Source organism: Sturnira hondurensis, unplaced genomic scaffold (genome assembly GCF_014824575.4).
Source record: "Sturnira hondurensis isolate 20B ecotype Veracruz unplaced genomic scaffold, ASM1482457v3 Scaffold0021354, whole genome shotgun sequence".
NCBI classification, from domain to species: Eukaryota; Metazoa; Chordata; class Mammalia; order Chiroptera; family Phyllostomidae; genus Sturnira; species Sturnira hondurensis.
This window is the reverse complement of record NW_028093985.1, coordinates 2758212-2782091: the sequence shown is the minus strand read 5'-3', so window position 1 is coordinate 2782091 and position 23880 is coordinate 2758212. Positions and strand designations below refer to the sequence as shown.

At 49.1% G+C, this 23880-nt stretch overlaps 1 protein-coding gene and 1 long non-coding RNA gene across 5 annotated transcripts; one reads left to right on the top strand and one right to left on the bottom strand.

Moving 5' to 3' along the window:
- Positions 1-733: 733 nt before the first annotated feature.
- Positions 734-8766, bottom strand: LOC118977241 (uncharacterized). Of its 2 annotated transcripts, none has more exons than XR_005064485.1 (3): positions 8551-8766; positions 5176-5369; positions 734-2363 (listed from the first exon to the last, which is right to left on the bottom strand). It is a non-coding gene; the product is annotated as an uncharacterized LOC118977241 (long non-coding RNA). The 2 variants fall into 2 exon arrangements; XR_005064486.1 differs by lacking the exon at positions 8551-8766 and adding an exon at positions 6444-6555.
- On the top strand, positions 8081-20464 carry ENC1 (ectodermal-neural cortex 1). Of its 3 annotated transcripts, none has more exons than XM_037032063.1 (3): positions 8081-8525; positions 12141-13944; positions 17923-20464. In XM_037032063.1, exon 2 carries the CDS (start codon positions 12154-12156, stop codon positions 13921-13923), a length of 1770 nt encoding a protein of 589 aa, XP_036887958.1. In that variant the 5' UTR covers positions 8081-8525; positions 12141-12153; the 3' UTR covers positions 13924-13944; positions 17923-20464. The 3 variants fall into 3 exon arrangements, with proteins under 3 accessions (XP_036887958.1, XP_036887959.1, XP_036887960.1); XM_037032064.1 differs by having other exon boundaries at positions 12141-13961; XM_037032065.1 differs by lacking the exon at positions 8081-8525 and adding an exon at positions 8767-9378.
- Positions 20465-23880: the final 3416 nt, after the last annotated feature.

Here is a 23880-nt window from a genome sequence, read left to right as displayed (position 1 = left end):
TATGATCGACGTACAAGGAACTGTAAAGATTTCATGCATGCAATTTATGAGTTTGGGGGTTAGTATGTCTCTTTGAAGCTATCAGCACAATCTATGCCATAGACATATCCATCGCCTCTCAGTTTTCTCCTGCCGTTTCTATTTATTGTTATTGTTGTGATAAGAACACAGCATGTAATCTACTGTCTCATGGCAAAAATTTTTAAAGACTATTTATTTATTTTTAGAGAGAGGGGAAAACAGGGAGAAAGTGGGAGAGAAATATCAATGTGCAAGAGAGACACTGATTGGTTGCCTCTCGCACGTCCCCAAATGGGGACCTGGCCCACAATGCAGGCATGTGCCCTGACTGGAGATTTTTCAATTCGCGGGCCAGCACCCAATCCACTGAGCCACACCAGGCAGCACTGTCATGGCAAGTTTTTAAGCACACACTGTAGTATTGTTAACTGGGGCTAGGCTGTACAGTAATCATCGTGCATTTTGTCAGATTCTTCTGTAACCGGTTCTTGTTGTAGCCACAGGAGGGCACTGTTGCTTCACCCAAATTCTGCACTGTGGGTGGTGTAACTCAGCGTCTCTGTCCTGTGCTCCTGCGTCCCATTTTTGGCTTTGTTGAGGATGGCAGTTCCATTTTTTAGTGACCAGCAAGGAAAAAACAGAACAAAACAAACAAGAAAACCTTTTGTCTGTAGCAGGACATATACAAAAGATGTTGAGGCAACAAATGTTTTATATGTTTTCTTAAGTTATGCGAAGTAGTACATGAAATTTTGAAATAAGTGAGACACAGAAAAATGCATCCTGATGAAATCGATCAAAGACCTGCCTGGAAAACCACCAAATGTCTGAAAAATCAGAGTGTAACCGGGTGCTCCTGTGGGTTCCAGGCATCAGAAGTGCTGGGGAACTCTGGGGTGTTCCCTCACGGGGCAACAGAACTCAGGTCTTAGCGAAGAGGGAGGAGGGTCCAGTGTTGACACCCGCCCCCCACTTCTGCCTGTGGGGTTCGCCTTCTCCCTTCGTGGCCAATGCATCATCAGCCACTTGAGGCAACAATGGCTTCATTTGTGGTCTTTGGGTGGAAAGCAGCAATTGACGAAGCCCGTTGCACAACCCAGGTGGCCTGCCTTCTCCTGGCTCTCTCCTGGACCAACAGGCTAGTAAGGGTGACAGACATTGAGCTTTTTTTTCTGCCCATGTTTATGTTCTTTTTCTCCTCGTTCTTCTCAAGTTTCCTTCTATATGACTGCTTTCCATGGTTTCAGAGTTGGAAGGAGACGCATTCAAAATGCAAATACACGCATGCTGATGGCGAGCCAAGCCCCTGCACCTTGTAAAGTCTCCGTGAAAGGCTGGAAAACCCCAGTGGAACTGGGGAGTAACCCAGCACCAAGTATTAATGTGACACTGATAAAGTACCGTTTGCCACACAAATGATCCAGCGATCGGCTGAGGGAATCTAAACCACAACTTCTCAGATCCTTATGATATAAAAACTGATTTATGCCTATTTGAATAAACATAATTTTTTAAATGTTACTCTTTCCTCCTAAACTCCCCACATGTCCTCAGATAAAGGAATAGCAAGTCTTCCAACTTTATTTGGGATCTTATAGTGAATGCTTTTTAGAGTTACTCATGAAAAGGGAAATTGGTGAATGTTTTGTCTGGGAGTTACCCCTGCTCACGCTGCATTTTCACCGCAACGAGGAGGAACGGTCCTGGGAACCTGAAGACAACACACACACATTGGCGTCCCTCTCTCCTTTTCACTCTTCTTTCATTCTGGTAACATTAACTGGCGCAGCTTGCAGACCCCTGTGGAAGCTGAATGGCATGCAGTGAGTAAAGTCTGTGCTTGCAGAGTGCCATAAAGCCCTTTTAATATTCATTCAAAGGTACCAGCTCTTGGACCACAAAGGTCCCTTCTTCTGGTCCCTTCTTCATGCCCAGACATGCTCCGAGACTTGGCGTCATGCCCTGGAAGCAAAGCACACAGGCCAAACAAAACCTTCATTTTCACTGCTCTGAACAACGGTCAATTCTTTAATGTAATTACTTAGAACAAATTAAGAGTTTAGATCCAGGAGCCTCCAGGCACTCGGAAGAATATGGAAAATAGGAGAGGGATGGTTTAAGATGCCCCTGGGCCACAAAAGGCCGAACCCTTGGAGGCCTGGTGTGACCCTGGTAGACATGAGCTCTCACCAAGTGCGCCCTACAGGACACGGGAGCACGGGATGGTCGGGTCTGCGTTCCATGTGTGCTGTGTCCTGGCCAGCGGCCTTCTGTCTCAAGTGTGATTTCTTCTTTGGAGAGTGAGGGGTCCTCTCTCCACCATCAACTGAAGACCGATGGCCCTAAGACAAAACATGAAGACCATGTCAATGACAGATGGAGGGAGACAAAGGCAAATCCCATGACCCTGAGCTGTGATGGCACGAGCTCTTGGGCCCTGGGTGTGCAGGAAGAGTGGAGCCTTGGGTACACACTCCAAGAGTGTGAAGTCACTCAAGGCAGGAAGTGCTACTGGGCAGACATGGGAATGGGAACTTTTTAGTTGTTTTATTTTTTATTTTTAGAGTGAGAGGAAGGGAGGGAGAAAAGAGGGAGAGAAACGTAGATGTGGGTGTGCAAGGGAAACACCGATCCGCTGCCTCTCGAGCGCCGTCAGCAGGGGACCGGGCCTGCAACCCAGGCCTGCGTCCTGACGGGGAATCAAGCCAGCGACCTTTCAGTCTGTGGGATCACATCCAACCGACTGAGCCACACAAGTCAGGCCTGGGAAAAGGAATCAAGTCACTTTTATTTAGGAGAGTTACTAGGAAATAGTTGGGACGGGGGAGTTATAGGACCATTCTTAAAGAGCTTACTAAGGAATCATAAAAGCAAACATTATATAGAACTCCCCACAAGCCGGGCACTGCTCTGTGTGCCGTGTGTGTGCTCCTCTACATAACACACTGGGCAGCCCTCTGAGCCGGGTACTGTCGCCGTCTCCTGCTACAAACTGGGAAACGAAGGCACCAAGACACTGCAGTACCTGCTCCCAAACACCCTGCTAGTAAAGGTGTAAGCGGAAACTCTGGCTGGGTTCTAGAGACTCTGCCCTTAAGTACTTAAATGCTAAAAATAAACATACTGTGTACACACAGAAAGACTAGAATTTAAATGCTAATGTCCTTTTCTCCAAGTGGTGGGCTACAGTTAATTTTTTCTTTTACATTTTTGTGTCTCCCCAGTTTGCACCATGCATCACTTCCATAATCAGAGAGAACATGGTCAATGCCGCTTTAAAGTCCTGACTCTAAAATCCATAACTTTCAACAATCTGGGGAGATCATTGTCTCCAAGGGCTCTGAGGGGTAATGACATGAGCAGCCTAGACGATTTGATTTACTAAAGGCCAGATTTTATAGAGTAAATAGTCACCAAGGAAAAGTGACAGTGTGTCCCTCTGCAGTGCCACAAGCAGCCAGTGAACGGTTGACTCCCTTGCCTTGTGGCTTGGGGCTGCACGAGGTGTCCGTCTCACAGGAAGAATGAATTTACCGGCTCTAACAGCCCTGAATGGAGGAGCTTAGCAATGGAAGGACATAAATATACTTTCGCAGGGCACATGCCATTATAAGTGATAATGAAAAAGTCCACTGTATACTATTTCAGCAGTGAAAAATTGAAATTTGAAATTTAAAAGTCATACCATTGTCCAATTTAACTAGTAACATACATATAATGAATGTAGGAAGTAACTGAGAAATTTAAATCTGACCAAGCCAATTTGGATACAATTTTAAGAATGCCCTCACCCAGGCTGGTGTAGCTCAGTGGATTGAGCAGGGGCCTGGGAACCAAAGGGTCACTGGTTTGATTCCCAGTCAGGGCACATGCCTGGGTTGCAGGCCTGGTCCTCATTTGGGGGCACACTAGAGACAACCACACACTGATGTTTCTCTCCCTGCCTTTCTCCTTCCCTTCCCCTCTCTCTCAAAATAAATAAAATATTTTTAAAGAATACTCTCAAGGTTTATCATAACAGATATTTAATGCAAGTTCAGTTAAAAAGGCATAAATGCAGAAGGTGGCAAACTAAACTTTAGAAAACCGACTATCAGTTAAGCTCTCTTGTTCATCTCAGAAACAAAAATAAGTAACATATGCAATGCTGGTAGCTTTTTGTATCGATTACCTTTTTCCTCATCCTTGTCTTTAAAATACGTATATATACATCCCTCTTTTTGATAGGGGAATGACGATAAGGAGCTGGGGTCTCCTTTTCCCAGGTTTGTGCATCTATGTGAGGGTGGGGTGTTGGAGTGGGTACCTCACTGAGCCCCCCAGTTCTGTGTTCCTGCGAGAACGAAAGGCTTCTTCCCCCAGCTTCGGGGGTGCTGGCAGGAGGCCAAGCTGTCCACCTTCTTTAGAACTGCCCCTGGAAGCATGCTCTTGACCGAGTCCTTGCCCCTTTCCTGGGCAGCCTGCATTCGGAAACTGGGAATGCCACCCCAGAACCCTGGCCTGGCCTTCACTGGGGACAGTCCGCAGGGTGCTGCCCACTCTTGGCTGAGGCTGGTTCCAGCTTAGTGCCTCCCTCTGCCTGTCCTGCTTCCCTCCCTTTCCTTCCACAGCCGTTGATCCCAGCACAGAGTGAAGCCAGGGGGACGTGGCCTCTGGCCGGGTGTCACTTCCCAGCATGGATCCCACCACCAGGGAGGGAGAACACCCACCTCTGGTGCCTGCTGGCCCCTCTGCCACACTGACTGCAAGGCCACAGCCTTGAAGCTCATCTCACGAATAATACAAGGAAGGAAGGCCGTGCATCTTCTCACAGACCCAGGACATGGATCAAAGAACAAAGAGGACCCTTCTGGAAGACTGGCGGGTACATGTCTGAAATGCGGGTGGGGCTTCAGGGGACCTGGGAGGCAGGATGGCAGCTGCTTAGCCCACTGTCTGTCCCTGGTACCATGGTCGCACCGTGTTAATTAAATCATTCTCATTAATTCAGCCCAAGTGTAAATTAGGAAGGAATGAAGATAAATTAGGTTTGAAGGCAGCTAATACATTTAACCCCATGCTGCTTATTTTGCAGCCTAACAAAGTAACGCTGCTAAGACAGATAACAAGGCCAAAGCCATGGGCACAGCTTCTTAATAGCATTAAAAATGAGACCTTGGTTTGGTGTCACAAGGCAGAGCCGAAGGCCAGCTCCCAGGAGCTGGCAGGACCAGCCTGACATCTTGAGTGCGGTGGTGGCCACTGAATGACATGGACGTCTGTGGCGTTTCCTGAGTTGCCTGTGACTCAGCTATCTGCTATGTCGATGGCTGTCCAGTGTGATCACAGGCCTGTCCAGAGGGTTTTTCCTGCACAGAAGACTTGCTCATTTTTTCTTCCTTTGGGTGAAGTGACAAGAATTACCTTTAGAACGGGCTGAGAAATGTTGGAAAATAACACGGTTTGTGTTGCTGTGATGATAAATATGCTAAATTGCAAATCACTTTCAGCTGTGAAATAAACATTAGAACCTGCAACACAGGCTGAGAACTTGCCACACGTGGGTTCCAGCAAACCAGTGTACGGTTTGGGGGAGGTCACTGGCAGCACACACAGTTTCCTCTGAAAGCAAGTTTAGTTCTTGTATCTTTCAGCAGAAAAATGTTTTTCAGTTTTGTAACCTATTGATATAGCTAGTTTCTTTTCCCTGCCTTGTGTCAATTGTCTCCCTGAGGCAGATGAAGCAAATATATATATATATATTATATATATAATATATATAGCCACTGAATATATTTCAAGGTTTTCCAGGCAACAACATTTTCCCTTCTCTTCTCTGGAAGCGCGGAAAGGGAGCATCATGAGGTACAGCAGATAGCAGACACCGGAAAATGGCCTCGGCGCGCCCCTCCCTCTCGGCATAGCTATTTTCGAAGGGAAGTAAACGTGGCTGTCCCCTTGGTTAAGGACACTGCAGTTTACAGGTGGTGAAGACCCAGCACAGTCCAGCTCCGCAGTCTCCTCTGACCAAATCCACACCCCGACAACTGAGCTGTGTTCAGGCGTCATGCTGGGCAGGGTCGTCTAGGTGAGGTTCTAGGTAAACCTGATTAAGTGACAGCAGTAGAAGGAAATACTTCTTTCTGAGAGAAAGTGTTTATCTCTTAAATTAAACAGAGTATTCCCTCCCAAAGGGAGACACTAACATTTGGTCTTCAAGACCCCCCGGCTTGCTTTTGACCTACCACCCAGACAGACAAAGCACTTTTACTGGGCGGCTGGAGGCTCCCCCGCCATCAGTCTCCCCCAAACCTTGTGACGGGCTGCAGAGCCGCACTGTTAAAAGACACGAGCAATCGGTACACATTCCCACCTCCCATTTTTTCAGCACCTATCTCTAGTGGCCACCGCGCTTCTATTCTTTTGTTCTCCCCTGACTGTACCCGCGGCCCCTGCAGGAACAGGGGCTGCTCCCGGCGCTCTACAGCCGCCACACGTGGTGAACCGACCCGGCCACCTCTGGCTTCGTGAAGCAGCTTGGAGCTGAGACTGCATAGGAATTTAAAATGTGAAACAGATTGGTGACGGCTCGTGGTGAGGCTGACGACTTAATGCTAACAAAGGACTTCAGAGGGCACTGTCTGTCTTTGTTTGCACGGAGCGAGATTTCTCAGCGCGAATACCAGGAGAAACCGCGGGTGAAGAAAAGTGGGATCGCAGTAACGAACCGGCAGTTTGGGCTTCGGCAGGCTCCGGACTCGGGGAGCGCCAGGCGGGGCCTTCTCGGCGGTACAAATCATTGGGGCGACCAGCATTTGAGAGAAAGCTGGGAGCCCGGGGCGCGGGGATCTCAGAGCAGCAGGGCGGGGCGCGGCGCTGCTCCCTGGCTGTGCTACCTGGAGTTGGGCAGTTCACAGTCACCTGGGCCTCGGTTTCCTGACTTGTAAAACGAGTGGGCTGGACCGTAATCTCTACAGTTCGTTCATGGATTTAAGTCCAAATCCTAACAAAACCAAACCAACCAACCAACCAACCAAAAACAACAGACGTTTTTGCTCCCAGTGGGAAGACAAGTACAAAGCTCGAGAACGGGTTTCATAAAGTGATCGACATGCCTGGTTATTTTTCCAATCACCTTCTTTCCCCCCCGGCACGCGGCGCTTAGGACCTGTGCGCGCCGGGCCGTTTCTTTGCTGAACTCCAAAGTAGCACAACTGGGCGATAAAAGACGGGAAGGCTCCATTCTGAGCGGATGATTGAGGCTTTATCGCGGGCGAGAGGGGGCGGCGTAGCGGCTCTTTTGAGCAGTTCGCTTTGAATCAAGCGGCCTCGGCGATTGGCTGCGAAGCACGTGGGCGCGCCCGGCGGACAGCGTCCGGCCGCGGCTCCCCGCGGCGAGGTGCAGAGTCCGGCGGTGGCCGCCGCACCCACTCGGGCTGGGGAGGCTGGGCATCGGAAAACGCCTGGGACTTGGGTCTGTGTGTCCCTCCTACCAACGAGAAATTCTACCGCCCGGCTTTGCCCAACCTGCAGTGTCCCCGGAGTGTCCAAACTTGGGCCCCTTCTCTCCACACTGTCCTCCCCTCCAGGTGTCCCACCCAGCGAGCGGGCTGAGCGCGCCCGGGGCGCATGCCGCGGACCCCGAGCTAGCTCCTGGCTGCCCCTTCTTAAGCATCTTGCGGGCTCCAGCAGCGCGAGGCGCACAGCTCAGGGCTGCACTCCCCTGCCTAGAGTCCGTCGGCTCCGGGGCTATCCATTAAACTGGCTGGCCCAGAGCAGCTCAGACACTCCGACCTGGGAAAACTTGTTTGGCTCACGGTCCCCAAGGGTTGCAGCTGCTCGCTAATGGCAGAGATACCGCGCCCGCTTTGTCTCCACTCTCCAAGGCCCCCTCCCCCGCTTCCTCTCTCTATTAACTCCCCCGACAAACGCTCTTCTCCAGCTCTCCTCCTCAGCGGGCGGCCCCCTAGCGCTCCCTCCCTCTCCTGGTGTCACTCTCGGCGAACGCAACCTCTCCCCTCCTCCCCTCCCCTCCCCTCCCACCCCGCCGCACCGCCCCACTTATAGCCCGGCGCACCGCGGCCCGGCGCAGACTGCTCCGGCAGCCAGAGAGGCGGCGTGGCGGTGGCGGTGCGGAGACCTAGTCCAGACGCCAGGCGGCCGCCGGCGTGCAGAGCGCTTTCTAGCTCCCTCCCCCGACTGTACTTACAGCCCGCCTCCTTCCGCGGCGCCTGTAGCCGCAGGCTCGCTACCCCTCCCGAGACTCGCTCCGGGAGACTCTCCGCCGGTCGCGGATAGAGTCTGCGGTGTGCGGCTCGAGAGGCCGAGGCGAACCGCCAGCTGTAGCCGGCCGGAGCCAGCGCCCTGGGCACGGTCCTCTCCACGGTCTGTGCCTCATGCGCACCCCTTTCGCCCGGGCAGTAGCTACGGCTCGCAAGGACTGAGACGTCCGCTTCGTCGCCCCCCCGCCGGGTGACCCAGGCAAGAACTCAGCTAGCTGTGCACTGAGGCCAGTCGCCACTGCTGTAAGTTTCCCCCACTGCCCCGGACCTGTTGCGGGCGCCGCGGGTTTCAGGGCAGGCTTGGCCTGCAGGGGTGTGTTCACCGTAGAGTCTGCATGCGCCCGGGACTCCGGAGCTCCGACTTAGGCGGAGATGGAGAGCAGTTGTTGGGGTGGAGACCTCAGTGTTCGCTGCCCTCCAAGGAAAGCCAGGAGCCGGGCATCACGGGAGGGGCCGCCTCACCCCTGACCAGCCCCTGGGCGAGCTGCTGGGGGATCGAGGAACGGGGCCAGGGTGCGATGGCTCTCCTTCCGAGGAAGGCACTGCTTCCCTGGGGGGTGGGTTTCCCGCTGCCTCGTACTTAGCAGTCTCCAGGGCTGACGCGGGTTTGTTCGCCTTCGTTGCGCCCTACTAGGCACAGTGAACACGCACACGCGCGGACATCCCTCGTGAGGGCGCGTTCGCCCTTGCGGAACGTCTGTAGGAAATGAATGAAAACCGGATTTTTTTTTTTCTGAAAAAATAGTTTCTTCTCATGCAAGTACAGTATTTGGCCTTTCGTGTAACATTATTAATTCAGAAGGACAAGAATTGCTGGACAGGGTGAGGATGAACCACTGAACTTGTTCAGCTTGTAATTTGGTGTTGCCCTGAAAGGCTCGGCCAGTGTGTTAAAGAGCGCTTGAAGTGTTTTAGGGGACTGCATGGTGAATTGCCTTTCCTGTTAACAAGATCTTTATAGTGTTGTTCCATTGTTACCAATGACGCAGAATGCCCCAGAAAATCTGCTTAGTTTCTCCTTTGATTTCGTTGAGATCAGGTGAAAAACCTAAAGAGGTGTGACTGGGACGCACAGAGTTGGAGGCAGAGAGCCTGGGTAAGGAGCTTTAAGGGAACTGAAGTTACTGTAAGTAGGAGCCCTTTTGATGTTCAGGGTAATAGCAGCCCTTTTCTCATCTTCTTTGTAGATGCAGGCTAAATATATGTGTGCATTTTTTGACACTTATTTGGCGTGCAGATATTCCTCTGGGGGCTTAAAAATGCCAGAAGGATGATTCATTTTATGTTGAAGGTGTGCTTAGTGACTATAGAAATGATTTCTGCTGATCTTTGGTGTTTGCAAACTCTAACCCAGAAAGCAACTTTCCCCATGTTGGTCCAGTACACCTTTTATTTTCATCAAATATTGCTGCAAGAATGTTGACTTCTGACTGTGACATGCTTCTCCATCTGGATGCCATCCAAAAGGACAGGCTGGGTTCTTCCTGCTGGCTTTGTGGGCCACCCTGGAAAATACACACACACCAGTGCAGGATGCATAGAGGTGCAGGCCTAGGTCCTAAGGTCTTCAAGTTTTCTTAAGTATAGGTCAGGTTGTGAGCGGCATTTTGGCACCCCCGGGTATCTAGTGCTCAGGGAAACTGGGTTCTGGGCTCCTGGGATTCCTGCTCAGTGTGCTTATAGTGCTGTGTGTGCACCTTGTGAGGGTCCCTCATTCTATAAAGCAAGAGCTGCATTTGCTCTTAGCCTGAAAAGAGGCAGCTTTTAAGGTTGCTTTGGAAACATGAGCTTTAAGAAAAAGGTGTAGCTACTCATTTGGATTTTTGTAAGTATTTAAGCTATCTTTTGAGGTTCAGGCTTAAAAATCTTCCTCCGGGTACTTCAAATGGAATCTACTAATTCAAAGGACAACTATAGTATCAGTGATGCTAATAAAGGTTTTAACACATTGGAAACCTAGTGTGTTCACATAGGATCATACCTGTTGTTCTTCATAGCATTGAGCACAGATAACAAGAAAAAAGAAGAAAAAAGAAGAGGACTAGACTTGGAGAGGTTTAGCCTGAGGTGAGGGTGAGGCTTGGCTCCTCACCATTTTAAGAGTCTAATGGATGTTTGTAAAGTCTTTGTAACACCAGAGCCTATGACTTTGTTGCTTGTTTTCTTCCAATAACTCATGTTTACTCATAAGGAAAAGTTACATTCCAAGCTAAAGGAAAACAGGTTGCATCACCTAGTGGGATGTAGCCTGTGTGTTAAGGCAAGGAAGGTGCCTGCTTTTGTTTTCTGTGCCACAGTGGGTGCGGGAAGTGCCATCTAGGATCTAGCCCATGAACCTGTGGTAGGTTACTCATTTGCATTTACTAACAATTCCTGGGATGTAAATGAAAAATAAATATCCCAATGGCCGAAGGAAACAAGCAGGCCATCTGTTCTAGCTGTGCTGTGCAGGACGACTGTTCTGAGTTTGGAATGGATACTGTAACCGCCCAGTTTTCTCTTCTGGGATAAACAGCTTCCTTAGGAATCCTCTGACAGGCAGGTGCTTGAAGCCTTTATTGCTTTGAAGTAAAAGAGAGGTAGGTTTTTTCTTTCTTTTTTTTTGCATGTTTTTCAATTTTTTAAAATACATGGTAGGGATTTCTTATGTCTTTAGGCTACAATTTACTTACTGAGGAAAGCCAAGATAGCATTAGATTCAATGTCAGTTTAGATACTTAGGAAAAAACCCACTTTGGTCAGCAAATGGATTCTAGGATGGCCCTAAATTAAAGATGACTGGCAAAATACACACACACATGTATACATACATACACGTGTGTGTGTTTTTATTTAGATGCAGTGATGTTTGCATCTTGAACTCCATGTATGCAGATCAGCATTAGCAGGGACACAAGAACGGTCCTTGTGATGTAGCATCTAGTCAAAAGAGAGGGGCGGATAGATTCCTTGTTCTTGCAACTGGTTTTCCAAGAATTGGTAAAAGTAGGAAGAACAGAAAAACAGCAGTCGTGAGCATGCCACTCCAAACAGTCTTTCTTTTGAGTGCCCAGGTCCTCGTTTTGGAGTCCGTCCAGCAGGAAAGATGGGTGGTGGTGGTCAGGCTCTATTCCGTGTTTCCACCTAAGCCTGCTGGTCAACAGGGGAGTGCTTCTACTGGGCCTCCTCCAGCACTCGGTCTTGGTACAGCTGTCCGGTTACAAACGATCTGTAACATTTCAATAAGGGTCCTGTCATTGGAGAAGTTGCTCAAGCCTGTGATTTTAATGTTACATTTCCCATTTGTTGTATATTATGGGGAGACCAGATCTTACCAAAGGAATTCTTAATGGAATTAATTAGTAGGTATTTGTTTTACACACGGCTTTATGTTGCACAGGGCATTAAAGCTGGTGCCTGCCCTGGCGTTACGAGAGCTGGAGGCCTGGCATCCTCGGTGGCCCACGGCGAATCAGCCGGACAAGCACAGGGAGCTGTGAGAGCAATGCCTCACTCCTCCTGGCTTGTGCTGACACATGTTCTCAAGGACTTGAGGATCCTGGAAGTTGGCCGTCAGGTTTTCCAGGATGAACCTGCTTTCAAGCAGTGGTTTCTTTTTTAAACAGTGTATAGGTCAAATAGCTCGAACAGTATGATTGTGAATGCCTCTCCTTGTAGGTAGTTGTCTCTGACTTCATACAGGAATGGCCGTCCATTACTCAGAACAGTAGGCAGCAGAGCTAACAGAAAAGTGTTCTGTTTTTTCTGTCCTAAAGGATTGCTGTTTTGTTCTGCTGTCTCTCACATCAGTAGTACCCTGCTCAATGTTTTTTTTTTTGTTTGTTTGTTTTTTGTGTGCGTGTTTCGTTTCTGTTTTAGGAGTGGAAACAAAATGTCGGTCAGTGTGCACGAGAACCGCAAGTCCAGGGCCAGCAGCGGCTCCATTAACATCTACCTGTTCCACAAGTCTTCCTATGCCGACAGTGTCCTCACTCACCTGAACCTTCTACGCCAGCAGCGCCTCTTCACCGATGTCCTTCTCCATGCCGGGAACAGGACCTTCCCTTGTCACCGGGCAGTGCTGGCTGCCTGCAGCCGCTACTTTGAAGCCATGTTCAGTGGTGGCCTGAAAGAGAGCCAGGACAGTGAGGTCAACTTCGACAACTCCATCCACCCAGAAGTCTTGGAGCTGCTTCTTGACTATGCGTACTCCTCCCGGGTCATCATCAATGAAGAAAACGCAGAATCACTCCTGGAAGCCGGTGACATGCTGGAGTTTCAGGACATCCGGGATGCCTGTGCAGAATTCCTGGAAAAGAACCTGCACCCCACCAACTGCCTGGGCATGCTGCTGCTGTCCGATGCGCACCAGTGCACCAAGCTGTACGAGCTCTCCTGGAGGATGTGTCTCAGCAATTTCCAGACCATCAGGAAGAACGAAGATTTCCTCCAGCTGCCCCAGGACATGGTAGTGCAGCTCTTGTCCAGCGAAGAGCTGGAGACAGAAGATGAAAGGCTCGTGTACGAGTCTGCAATTAACTGGATCAGCTATGACCTGAAGAAGCGCTACTGCTACCTCCCAGAGCTGTTGCAGACGGTGAGGCTGGCCCTCCTGCCAGCCATCTATCTCATGGAGAATGTGGCCATGGAGGAACTCATCACCAAGCAGAGGAAGAGCAAGGAGATTGTGGAAGAGGCCATCAGGTGCAAGCTGAAAATCCTGCAGAACGACGGTGTGGTAACCAGTCTCTGTGCTCGGCCTCGGAAAACGGGCCACGCCCTCTTCCTCCTGGGAGGGCAGACTTTCATGTGTGACAAACTGTATCTGGTAGACCAGAAGGCCAAAGAAATCATTCCCAAGGCCGACATCCCCAGCCCAAGAAAAGAGTTCAGTGCGTGTGCCATTGGCTGCAAAGTGTACATTACCGGGGGCCGGGGCTCGGAAAATGGGGTCTCCAAAGACGTCTGGGTTTATGACGCCCTTCATGAGGAGTGGTCCAAAGCCGCCCCCATGCTGGTGGCCAGGTTTGGCCATGGCTCGGCTGAACTGAAGCACTGCCTGTATGTGGTCGGGGGGCACACGGCCGCAACCGGCTGCCTCCCGGCCTCCCCGTCCGTCTCTCTAAAGCAAGTAGAACATTATGACCCCACAACCAACAAATGGACCATGGTGGCCCCACTGCGAGAAGGCGTGAGCAACGCTGCAGTGGTGAGCGCCAAACTTAAGCTGTTTGCTTTCGGGGGTACCAGTGTCAGTCACGACAAGCTCCCCAAGGTTCAGTGTTACGATCAATGTGAAAACAGGTGGACGGTACCGGCCACCTGTCCCCAGCCCTGGCGTTACACAGCAGCAGCGGTGCTGGGTAACCAGATTTTTATTATGGGGGGAGACACCGAGTTCTCCGCCTGCTCTGCTTACAAGTTCAACAGTGAGACTTACCAGTGGACCAAGGTGGGAGACGTGACGGCCAAGCGCATGAGCTGTCACGCTGTGGCCTCCGGGAACAAGCTCTACGTGGTGGGAGGCTACTTCGGCATTCAGCGGTGCAAAACTCTGGACTGCTACGACCCGACGTTGGACGCGTGGAACAGCATAACCACAGTCCCCTACTCTCTGATACCCACTGCGTTCGTCAGCACCTGGAAGCATCTGCCCTCTTAAATGCAGTGCATCCCAAAGAAGGTGAGGTGGGGTAAGAGGTCAGTTTAGCTGTAAGTATGCATATAATTAAACAAGCTGTGTAAATTTGCAGGTGGAGTGAGGCATGGCCCATACAGCTTATCCTATAGAGAAGTACTACCCAAACTACGAAGATGAAAGCACTTGCACCCCAGAACTTTTGTGTTGACCACAATTGCACCCTGTTCCCCACTATGACATAACACGGGCCAGTGGTTCTCAGCCTTTACCTGCGCTTCAGAATCTCTGAAAGCCTTGCAATAACTGCCCAGCCCACAGACTTGGTTTCATTTGGCTTGGGCGGGGCCCAGGAATTGGCATTTTGAGAAAGTTTTCCAGTGATTCTCACATACACCAGATTGAGAACCCCTGGCCTACGTTAATAATGTCAACTAGTGTTTAGGGGGCCCTCACTGTGTGTCTGGAGTTGGGCTGTGTGTTTACATGGGTCATTTCACGTAATAATATCCCACAGCAGCCTTGTGAGATATTATTACTAGAGCATTTTATGGATGGAAATACAGAGGTTAAGTTGCCCAAGGTCATAGAGCTGGTAGGCCGAAGAATTAGTCAAGAAGGCCACCCAGCCAGCTTGGCTCCAGAGCATAAGCACTTGAGCATCATGCTGAACTGCCACTTAATAAACTTGAACTTCATGTGGGTGTCACTGCAGGAGATAGTTGTCGATATTCAAATTTAGCTTCTGCAAGCCCTTTCTGGAATGAAGTATGGTTTTAAAAAATTGAAGGTTCAAATTTATGTCTAGTTTATTCCTTCCAAAATTATTTATTAGGTTATTTTTTCTCTCCCAAATTTCTTAGCTTTAGAAGGAAATGTAGGTCTGTCCTTGTAAAAGGTTGCACCTGTGTTGTGTAAGTTTGTCTGATGTGTGGACACACTGAGCCACGTCAGCGGCACTGACAGCAGCTTTTCAGAGTTAATCAGACAGGCCGACCCTATTGTCAGGGCTAACAAAAGTTGTGTTTCTGTGTCATATATCTGAGTGCATAATGGCTGTCTTGTGTACTTAAGAGTGTATAATACTCTTGGCTCAAATAATTAATAGGCCCACACAGTTCAGTGTTCGCAAAGCTAATGGCCGCTTTGCTGTGGGGAAGCTTTCCTGGGCCTGGCCCCCGGCTCAGTCAGGTGCAGGGCTGAACGCAGCCCAGGGCACGCGGAGAGTGCTGCTGTGTTGTGGGTTTGTTACATTGCTAATAATAAAATCGAAACTCTGCTTTAGAGGAACTGCCCTGAAGACTAACTCCTCATTTGGAAACTCTTGGCTCTACCTTCCCTCCAAAGGTGTGAAACCTTTGAAGGTGTGAAACCTTTGGAGGGAGCTTCCAAACGGGAAAGCAGAAAGAATTGGGGGTCACCACAAGCTAAGCAGAGTCGGATTTTGACGTGTTTGTCTTTTCTTTCCTCATTTCTCAGAACTCATTTAAAAAAAAAAAACAACCATGAGAATTGGCCTCACTTTCACGCTTAATCTTTCTGTTTATTTCATTTCTGCAGTTATCTCCTCCAGCCTATTCCAGGTAGTAGAGTTCTTAGTAACATAGTGTTTCCTCCGAATGAAACTCCTTCAAAGGCCCAGGAAGAGTCAGCAGCCTGCTCTGGGGAGCGACTGGCTCACAGCGCGCCACACCAAACTGGTTTTTGCAGCCTTGCTGGCAACTCAGTAATCCTGAATAAACAAATGCTCTGCAAGTGGTTATTTCATTTGTGATATGAATGCATGACTCACCTCTAAAGCTGGTTTAAAGAACCTCCTAGAGTAAAGCATCAATTAACAGCACACTAGGTTGGGTGTTCGTCCAGAACTGACTCTATTTGAATAGGAAAGCCATAAAAGTTGCCCGTGGTGGCGGAGCTTCCGAGTGGTCACTGGTAGAGTGGGGGGCATCCTTGGAACAAGGTAAGGAAGTTGAGGCAGAGAGAGAACCCGTGTGTGTTCATCACAGTTCGGATTCTGAGCTGCAGTCTGGCCCTTTCTGGACACTGTTCCCCTGCTGGATGGGTGCGTGGTCTGCATTATGGTTTCCCTGAGGTCTGCCCCATTAGACTTGGGTAAATTGATAAAGGAGGGAGGATCAAAGAACAAGGCGAAAAGACCTAGCCCAGTGCCTGGCATATGTTTGTATTAGATCGCCTTAGGATTCCTCTCCTCAGTTTAGACCTTAGCTTGCAGTGGAATTAGCTTTGTGCGTGGCGGGAGAGTGAGGTTTCTTGGACTGTTCTTCTTGCTGTCTTTCTGCTTCATTTTTGGGGCCTCCTTTCTCAGCCCAGAGTATGTTGGCAAACACTTGAATTCATCCAACCCCGAATATGTGAACCCCCTCACACTTCCAGTCGCATGGAAACAGAGCAAACGTATTAGTGTTAGGTTCCGTGTGTGATAACATCATCCCCACCCTCGTTGCTACCTCCCAGAGTCAAGCACATAACAATGAAATTTCACAGGGCCAGGGTCCCCTTCTTAAAAGGCAGCGTGGGCCTGATCAAAGCCACTCTTGCAGCTCCCTGCAGGGAGGATGCGGATTTAAATCCCCGAAGTTTACTGCGCACAGATAGTGTTAAAACACTTAAGCCAGAGGGAGGGACGGGAACGAGGCGCCGTGTAGCCATCAGTCCTAAACTGCAAAAACTTCTGGGACACCTCTTTGCTCTCCAAATGGAGGGGCTCAAGGAACGAATACAGTGTGAGCCAACAATTTGCCCTGGTCTGCAAGCTCATCCATCCAGGAGATTTTAACAGGACTCCTGCTGCTCGTCAACAGGTGGGAGGGGCCCAAAGGAAATGACTTTTGATCAGTCTGCGTTTTCATGGTGCTGTGTGGCCCCAGTCTGACTGAACTCTGTGATGTCCTTCGTTTCTTCCCTTTTTGGAGTTTTTATTTTCTTTTGGTTGTTTTCCTCCCCCCAGTGTGCAACATCTTGAAATTTTGTATTATTACAAGATACATTCCTTCGGCCTGATGTTGGCATGCAGGTGGCGAGGAGGTGGGGTAGAGGGGTGACCCCGTAGTCAAGGAACACTGTGAAAGCTGGAATCCCTGTTAGGGAAGGTGAGAGGAAACAACCAGCGAAGTGAATCAGACTTCTAAAACACACATGAGAGAGAAGAATTCAGTGCAAATAATGAGTGGCCCCTCCTAAGTTCTCTTTGTAGAGTTACAGCAGTGGGGATGCAGATTTTCCTACCTGGGCTGGAAATGCACTCCAGGAGGGCGAGCGTTTGAAAGGCCACCTGCAAAATTACCCATATCAGATTAGACCTGAATGAATGGGGAGGGTGGGTAGTGCGAGGAAATGCCAGCTCCCGTGAAAAGTGCAGGCTTCGTGGTTATGGCACCTGAATTTATAGTCACACTTGAGCTTGGTAGGTTCTGTAGGTCATAGCACTGCATTCCATAGCTGGTGTACCCCAAGTGTGGACTGATGAACTCCAGCCTTGGGCTGTTGAGGCCTGGTGTGTTGTCATAGGGAGGGAAGCGAGACTGATTTCTGCCATAGTGAATAGCAGAGATGCATTTAAACAAGAGGATTAATCTGTCTGCTGTCTATGTGGTGAATAAGTTGAGTTTGGAATCGTTTATGGTCCCAGGTAGGTTTGCATAGGAACCTTTCTTGACCTTCCAGGTGATTGCTTCAAGTGCCTCTGTTTAACCCCCGAGAGGGACTTTGCATGTTGGGAGCAGACGATGGCAACTGACAACAGCACCTAGATAACACCGGTTTGAGTTAGAATGTGTGTGTTTGGAAAAGGAGAGAAGACCCCACTTGGGGCCCCGTGGATTTGGCCAGGCTGCAGCTGTGTGTGTGTGTGTGTGTGCATGTGTGCACTTCCCAGGTGTGCACACTTCCTCCTGAACGTGAGACCTTCAGAAGTAATATTGACTGGTTCTGTCCTGAGTTTTATTATTATTATTTTTTAAAGATTTTGAGACTACTAATGATCTTGTCCCTCTGTTTTAGCTCAAGAGGAGATTTCTGTCTTGGAGAGGCCAGATTTCGTGACGAGAAAGAAAAAAAGTTGCTGCAAGACTTGGATTGTGCCATCGGCTGCACCTTGTAAATGCTCCGACTGGACATGAAGGACAGGGTGGGGGAGGGGTGGGATTTTCAGTGCAAGTAGCACATGGTTTAAATATGAATGAATGAACCCGTGATCTAGTCCTTGTCTTGTAATTGTGGATTAATGTCAGCGTTAATCAGCCCCTCAAAGGGAGAGAAAGGCCGAGCCTTTTCCCTTGCTGTAGCACATTCAGCGTTTGATTTCCATGGGCTCCACCATTTATGTGTAAAATTTGAAATGGTTGTCACCTCTCTCTGAGGAGCAAGCTGAAGCCTCCACACCAGCTGCTGTTGGAGATTCAAAGCCCGAGGGTGGGGCCAGGAGGGAAGCTGGCCCTGCCGGCTGCAGAGGGCTGACGGTGGACTCCACTAATCTCGGAGGGGTTGCGCCCCCACGGAGGTTTCCGAACAATGGGGACATTGTTGGTAGCTGTTTGGTAGGTGATCTTTTCTATTTATAAGTGACTTCAAACTTTTCCTTGGCTGTTAAGAAATTTGTGGTAGATGTAGCTATTTATTATTTGCTGCCTGCATGCTGAAACAGTGCTCACAGTTGTCTTCACGTGTATGGACGTGTGTGAATGGTGGTATGTTTTGCACAGTTTTGTGGCTGTTGTGATGTGCTTTGCTGCACAAATCGGAAACTTTGGAGTTACAGTGTGGAATATAACTGGAGGGTGGGTTGGGAAGGGGAGGGGTTTTGTAAATGTCAGGACAGGGAAGGGTTACAAAACAGAAACTCATGTTACACCCTAGAGGGAGAGAAAGCACATTTCTTAGACTCACCAACTTAATGGGGTTTCCGGGGCTCCAGTCATGCTGATGGCTCGTGGGGTCGGGTTGGGGCTTCTTTCTGCCCCTTCCCATCTGATTCACCTCCTTTGGTCTCGGCTACTGAAATTTGAAAAGGACCAAATTGCTTTGCAGTTTTTTTCTTTGTGTAATATCCTGAGATCCTGGAAGATGCTATGGAATAGTTCTGTACATAGGGCACAGGTAAAGACAAGGCCCAACGTTTGCTGTTTATTTATTTATTTATTTACCCCGGGAGAGTGCTTGGCCAGAACCACAGTTAACAGGGGGGGGAGTGAATTATCACGGATGTAAATTAATTCACTCACCCGATTTGCTTGACCTGGACCTGTTGATCTCCTTGCTGTACAACTTAGCAGGTGTGACAAGTTCTCCATGACAATGTTAACATTGGAACAATGTACACCTCAGCTCTCAGCTGTAGGTAAGTCTCCATAAAAACTCTTGGGTGCACAAAAGTGACACATTTGGCCACAGCACACCAAAGAATCATAAGCAGTGGCCGCTGTTGCGGGTTTCCGGGATGGTTGGGAATTGGTTGTGAATACATTCTTTGCTAGTCTGCGGGCTTGTTTACTAAACTTGTGCTGTGATAGGTGTTAATACTAGACTCATATCGGAGCTTTCTCAGAGGCGTCTGGGGAAGACCAGAGGTTCTGCTCTCGCACTGCTTTCCTTGATGTTGCTCACATTACTGCGCTTAGAAAACTAGGTGTGAGACCGATACCCACCTTTTACATTGTGCGTTTGTATTGAGAGATAAACCCATAACATTTCTTCCCACCTGAGGACTAGGGACTAATTGTGCATGTCTGTTCGTGCCATGAATAAGTGGGCTAGAGTTGGACCAAAATAAATGAGCCGTTGGAATAAAAGAACCACAATACTTTCCAGCAGTCAGTCTTTCACTCCTAGATGTGTTCTAAGCAATGCAAATGTCTAAGTGTACAATGGCGGCGTGGCCCAGTGTCGTTATATTGTAGCAGTCAAAGCTCCGTAGTTTATGATGCAAATAGGCCGAGCTGTGTGTGTCTCTGCATGGCTTCTGAAAGCGGGATGAATTTTCTGCAGCTGTTTCAGAGTCGTGGTCTGTCCCTGAATCCTCTATTATTTACTGTGTGCGAGCCAGAGGGAGCCATGGTCAGGGTGGGCCCCCAGCCCGCAGGGAACTTTCTGGACTCTCGCTCTTTGAATTGATGGAGGCGTTTGGGCTCACTACTTGACCATTCTCACCCTGTGAAACGTCCCGCACTTTGAAGCAAATACAATTCACAGCACAGCGCATACAAAAACCTTGGCATAAGACAGAGAAGGTTCTTCTTTTTCTGTGGACGGGTTGCTGTGGAAACAAATGACAAAGGGCAGCCTTCCACTCCTGTAATTGTGCAGCCCCCTTTTCTCCGGGCTTGACACCTGTCTGAATGAGGGTGATTAGAGCTGAATAATATCCTTCTCTTGGCTGTTGAGTATGTGGTTCACGTACAAAACTGTGTAAGTTGAAGAAGTAAAGTGTTAATGTTCTTATGTACTTGTTCCCTACTACTACATTTTTGAGGTTTGGTAAAACTGTTACTTTTTTTTCACAATGTGAAACTGAAGGTCAAATAAATTATTAGAGATTTTCTCTTCATTGTGTGTGTGTATCTTTAGTTAAAGACACGCAATTTTAGCCATTGAAAATGTGTGCCTTTTCTAGTTTAATCAAAAGGAGGATTATTTCAAATATTTCCTGAGTGTCCTTTATTTCATTATTGAGTTACATACTTCTAGTGATTACATATTAAGTAATTATTACACATTAAGTAATTTTTAAATTTTATCTTTTAGGATATTTCTTTAAGCAAGGCAAAATATGGGTTGTTTGTGGTTTAGAATATAAAAAGTCACGTACCATGCAATAGTAAGACAGCGTTTTGGAATGGGGGTGGTAGAGGGGCCAAATACGTGATGACGGAAGATGATTTGAGTTTGGGTGGTGGGCACACAGTGTGGTATACAGATCCTGTATCACAGAAATGTACACCTGCAACCCGCATGGCCCTGTTAACCAATGTCACTTCAATAAATTAAATAGAATATTTGCTCAATGTGAGGGCCTGAATGTTTTTCCTACAAATAAAGTACATGAGCTTTAGTTCAAAAATCCAAAAAACAACATACTTTATGTTAGCAGGAATTTAATCTTTGTCTTCCTTGTGGGTTATATTTTGGCAGAAGCTGTGAGTAGGGACTAGAGTTAAATCTTCTTTTCATCGGACACTGCCTTAGATATTGTTTAGAGTAAGTGGAATTGGGGGCGTCCTGTGTCCTTGGAACAGCACAGGAAACCACAAGGTGAACCCCTCTGGTTCAGTTCCCTTCTCCCCAGTTGAAGGCTGACAGCCCAGCTGGCACAGGCTGCAGCCAGACGAAGCCTCTCGTCCCCACCTCCTGGTCTCTTCCTGTCACGGTGAGATGCCCCTTTGCCATCTTGGGTTGGACCCCTTGCCATTCTAATGTGCAGAGTAATGTTGGGCATAATCTTTTGGATAGAAAGTAAATGCCACCTAATTAGAACTCGGAGAGCTCACAAGTAGGCAGAGGGCAATTACAGGGCTTGGACCTTGACCAAGATGCCAGAGCAGATGCCTCAGGCTTCACAGGAGAAGCGCTCAGTCCTGTGCTGGGCGAGGCTGGCCTAGAGCCAAGCCTTGGGAACAAGTGTCCTCATATCCCAAGTGCCCGGTGCTGATGACCCATGGAAAGCCTGTTGGTGACACCATAGATGACACCACATGGCAGGGAAGAAGGGAGAGTGCGACTGGGACTCGGACACTTAAATGCTGAGGAGAAGCATTGGTGTTACCTTTCAGAAGGGCTGAGAGTGATTCATGTAGAGACAGTTGGGAACCAACTTCATTTTCTGGAGATCTTTTTCTTCGTCATCTCAGTTGCAGCATGCAGACAGACGGAAGGAAGGAAGACCTCACCCACATGGCAGCTGTGTCGGTTTGGATGGCCTTCATTCTGCTGCCTGGGATAGAAAACTGGCCTTGGCGGCTTCACAGTGGTTGAACCATTTGGAGGCTGGCCGTCCAGGGCTGAGACGGGACTCCTTCAAGGCCACTGGGGATCTGGGCTCTTTCTGCTTTGCCATCCGGGACAGGGGCCCTTGGTCTCATGCTTTGTGGTGCGCTCCTGCGTTCCATTCAGCAAAGCAGTGGGCAGACCAAAGGGACGGGCTTGTGCCGGTGAAGCCCATCCTTCAGGATTGTGATACTTTTCCCAGAAGGCCCACGTAGGAGACATAACCTCTCATTGGCCAGGACTAAGTCACATGAACTCGCAAAGAAGTGAGGGAGACAGGGAAGTGGAGCGCGGTGCCACATCACCCAAAACGGATCTCGTAAGCACCTCGTAAGCACCGAGGGAGAACGAACGGCTGTTGGATAGGCAGCGGCTGTGCGGGGTCTGTCATGGTGGGTAAGCAAGGGGTCGCCTGCAACAACAGCAAATGGGACCATGCCCAGGACCACGCCCAGGACACACCCCACAATCATCTCATCTAGTTCTCCCAGCAAATCGAGGCAAGCAATAGAGAGGGCTCAGCATCTCGGAACCTCCGCTCCTTGATCTGTAAAACAAGGATGATCAGAGTCTCCAATAGAAGGATTTAACATACATGTAAGAGGAAGCACTGAGCTCAGTGCTGGCACATAGTAGGTTTTCAATCATTTTCAGCTGTCATTTTTAAACACCCAGTAAATGCGAATCTGATTGCCTGCCTGTGCTTGGGATGGTGTGCCCATCGCTTGACTTCATCTTCACAGTAGCCGTGGGAGAGCAGACTGGTTGCCACTCCCATTTGGTAGACGAAGAAGCAGGTTTGCAGAGATTAGTGTTGCCCCGAGTAGTGGTGGACCTGGACGTCCAGGCCCGCGAGCCCTGACGGCTGGCTCCTCGGGGAGCTCCTTGTGGACCCGGATCGTGCGGGAAGGTGATTCCCGGGGCTGAAGCTGACCGTGGGAAACCCTGCCTGGCCCGGCCCTGGTGTCTGGGCAGACCTGGCTTCATGAGAAGGTCTGAGGAGGCCGGTAGCTGGTAAGTCCCACCCCTGGATATGAGGACTGAGGAAGCCTGTGGAGAGAAACTATAGCGACTCAAAATGTTCCTTGACCACAGGCTTCTGAAGAAAAAATGGTGCAGCATTTAAAACTGCCCAACAGGGTCCCCCGAGTGGCAGTTACACAGAGTCATCCATTGAACTGTACGTACACTCACGCTTTGTGTACTTTTTTGTACGTTTAATGGTTATTGACTAAGACTGAATATGCAAACAGACGATGGCCAGACTGTAATAAAACTAGAAATCTCACCCACAATGTGCGGAAACCAGCCCAGGAAAACAACCCGTTCTCTACAGAAACTAGCCCAGGAAGCCAAACTGCAGTGTACAGATCCATCAACCTTGCAGGAAGTCATACCACTGTCTCTTGCAACCGTTCCCGGTAATGACTGGCACAGAATGGCCAGGACTTGATCAATAACTCATACCCTCCCTAACTTGTACCTGCTTCCAACTGAGGACCAAGCCGAGACAGCCAGATAGTCACCCTGAGCCATCACATAGGAGTCCCGCTTCCCCACCACCAGCCTGCAATCAGGGCCGTCCCTCTCCTCCACTGCGAAACCTTCCCATCCCGCTGCCAAAGTGCGAGCGGCAGCGGCTGACGCCCTCGCTGTAGCTCCCTCTGAGCAAACGGCCTTTGCATGTTCTCATTTGTCTGGTCTTGTTTATTTCCACAGACAAATGTTTGTTGAATAAAGTAATTATTTCCGCTAAAAAGTTTCATAGAAATGAAATGGAGACTAACACTGTGGGCTCTGGGTAAGCGGAGTTTTCAGAAGGACGCTGTTCACATCTCGAATGTAAGAGTAAATGAAACGTACCCACTAAGTATAGTATGAAGAAAATGGATTTTGAGTTAATGGGGTTGAGATTAGGGCATCTGGTTCGCCAAAAGGAGAGCAGTCGCTGTGTTTGGGAACATTTTGAATAACGCGAGA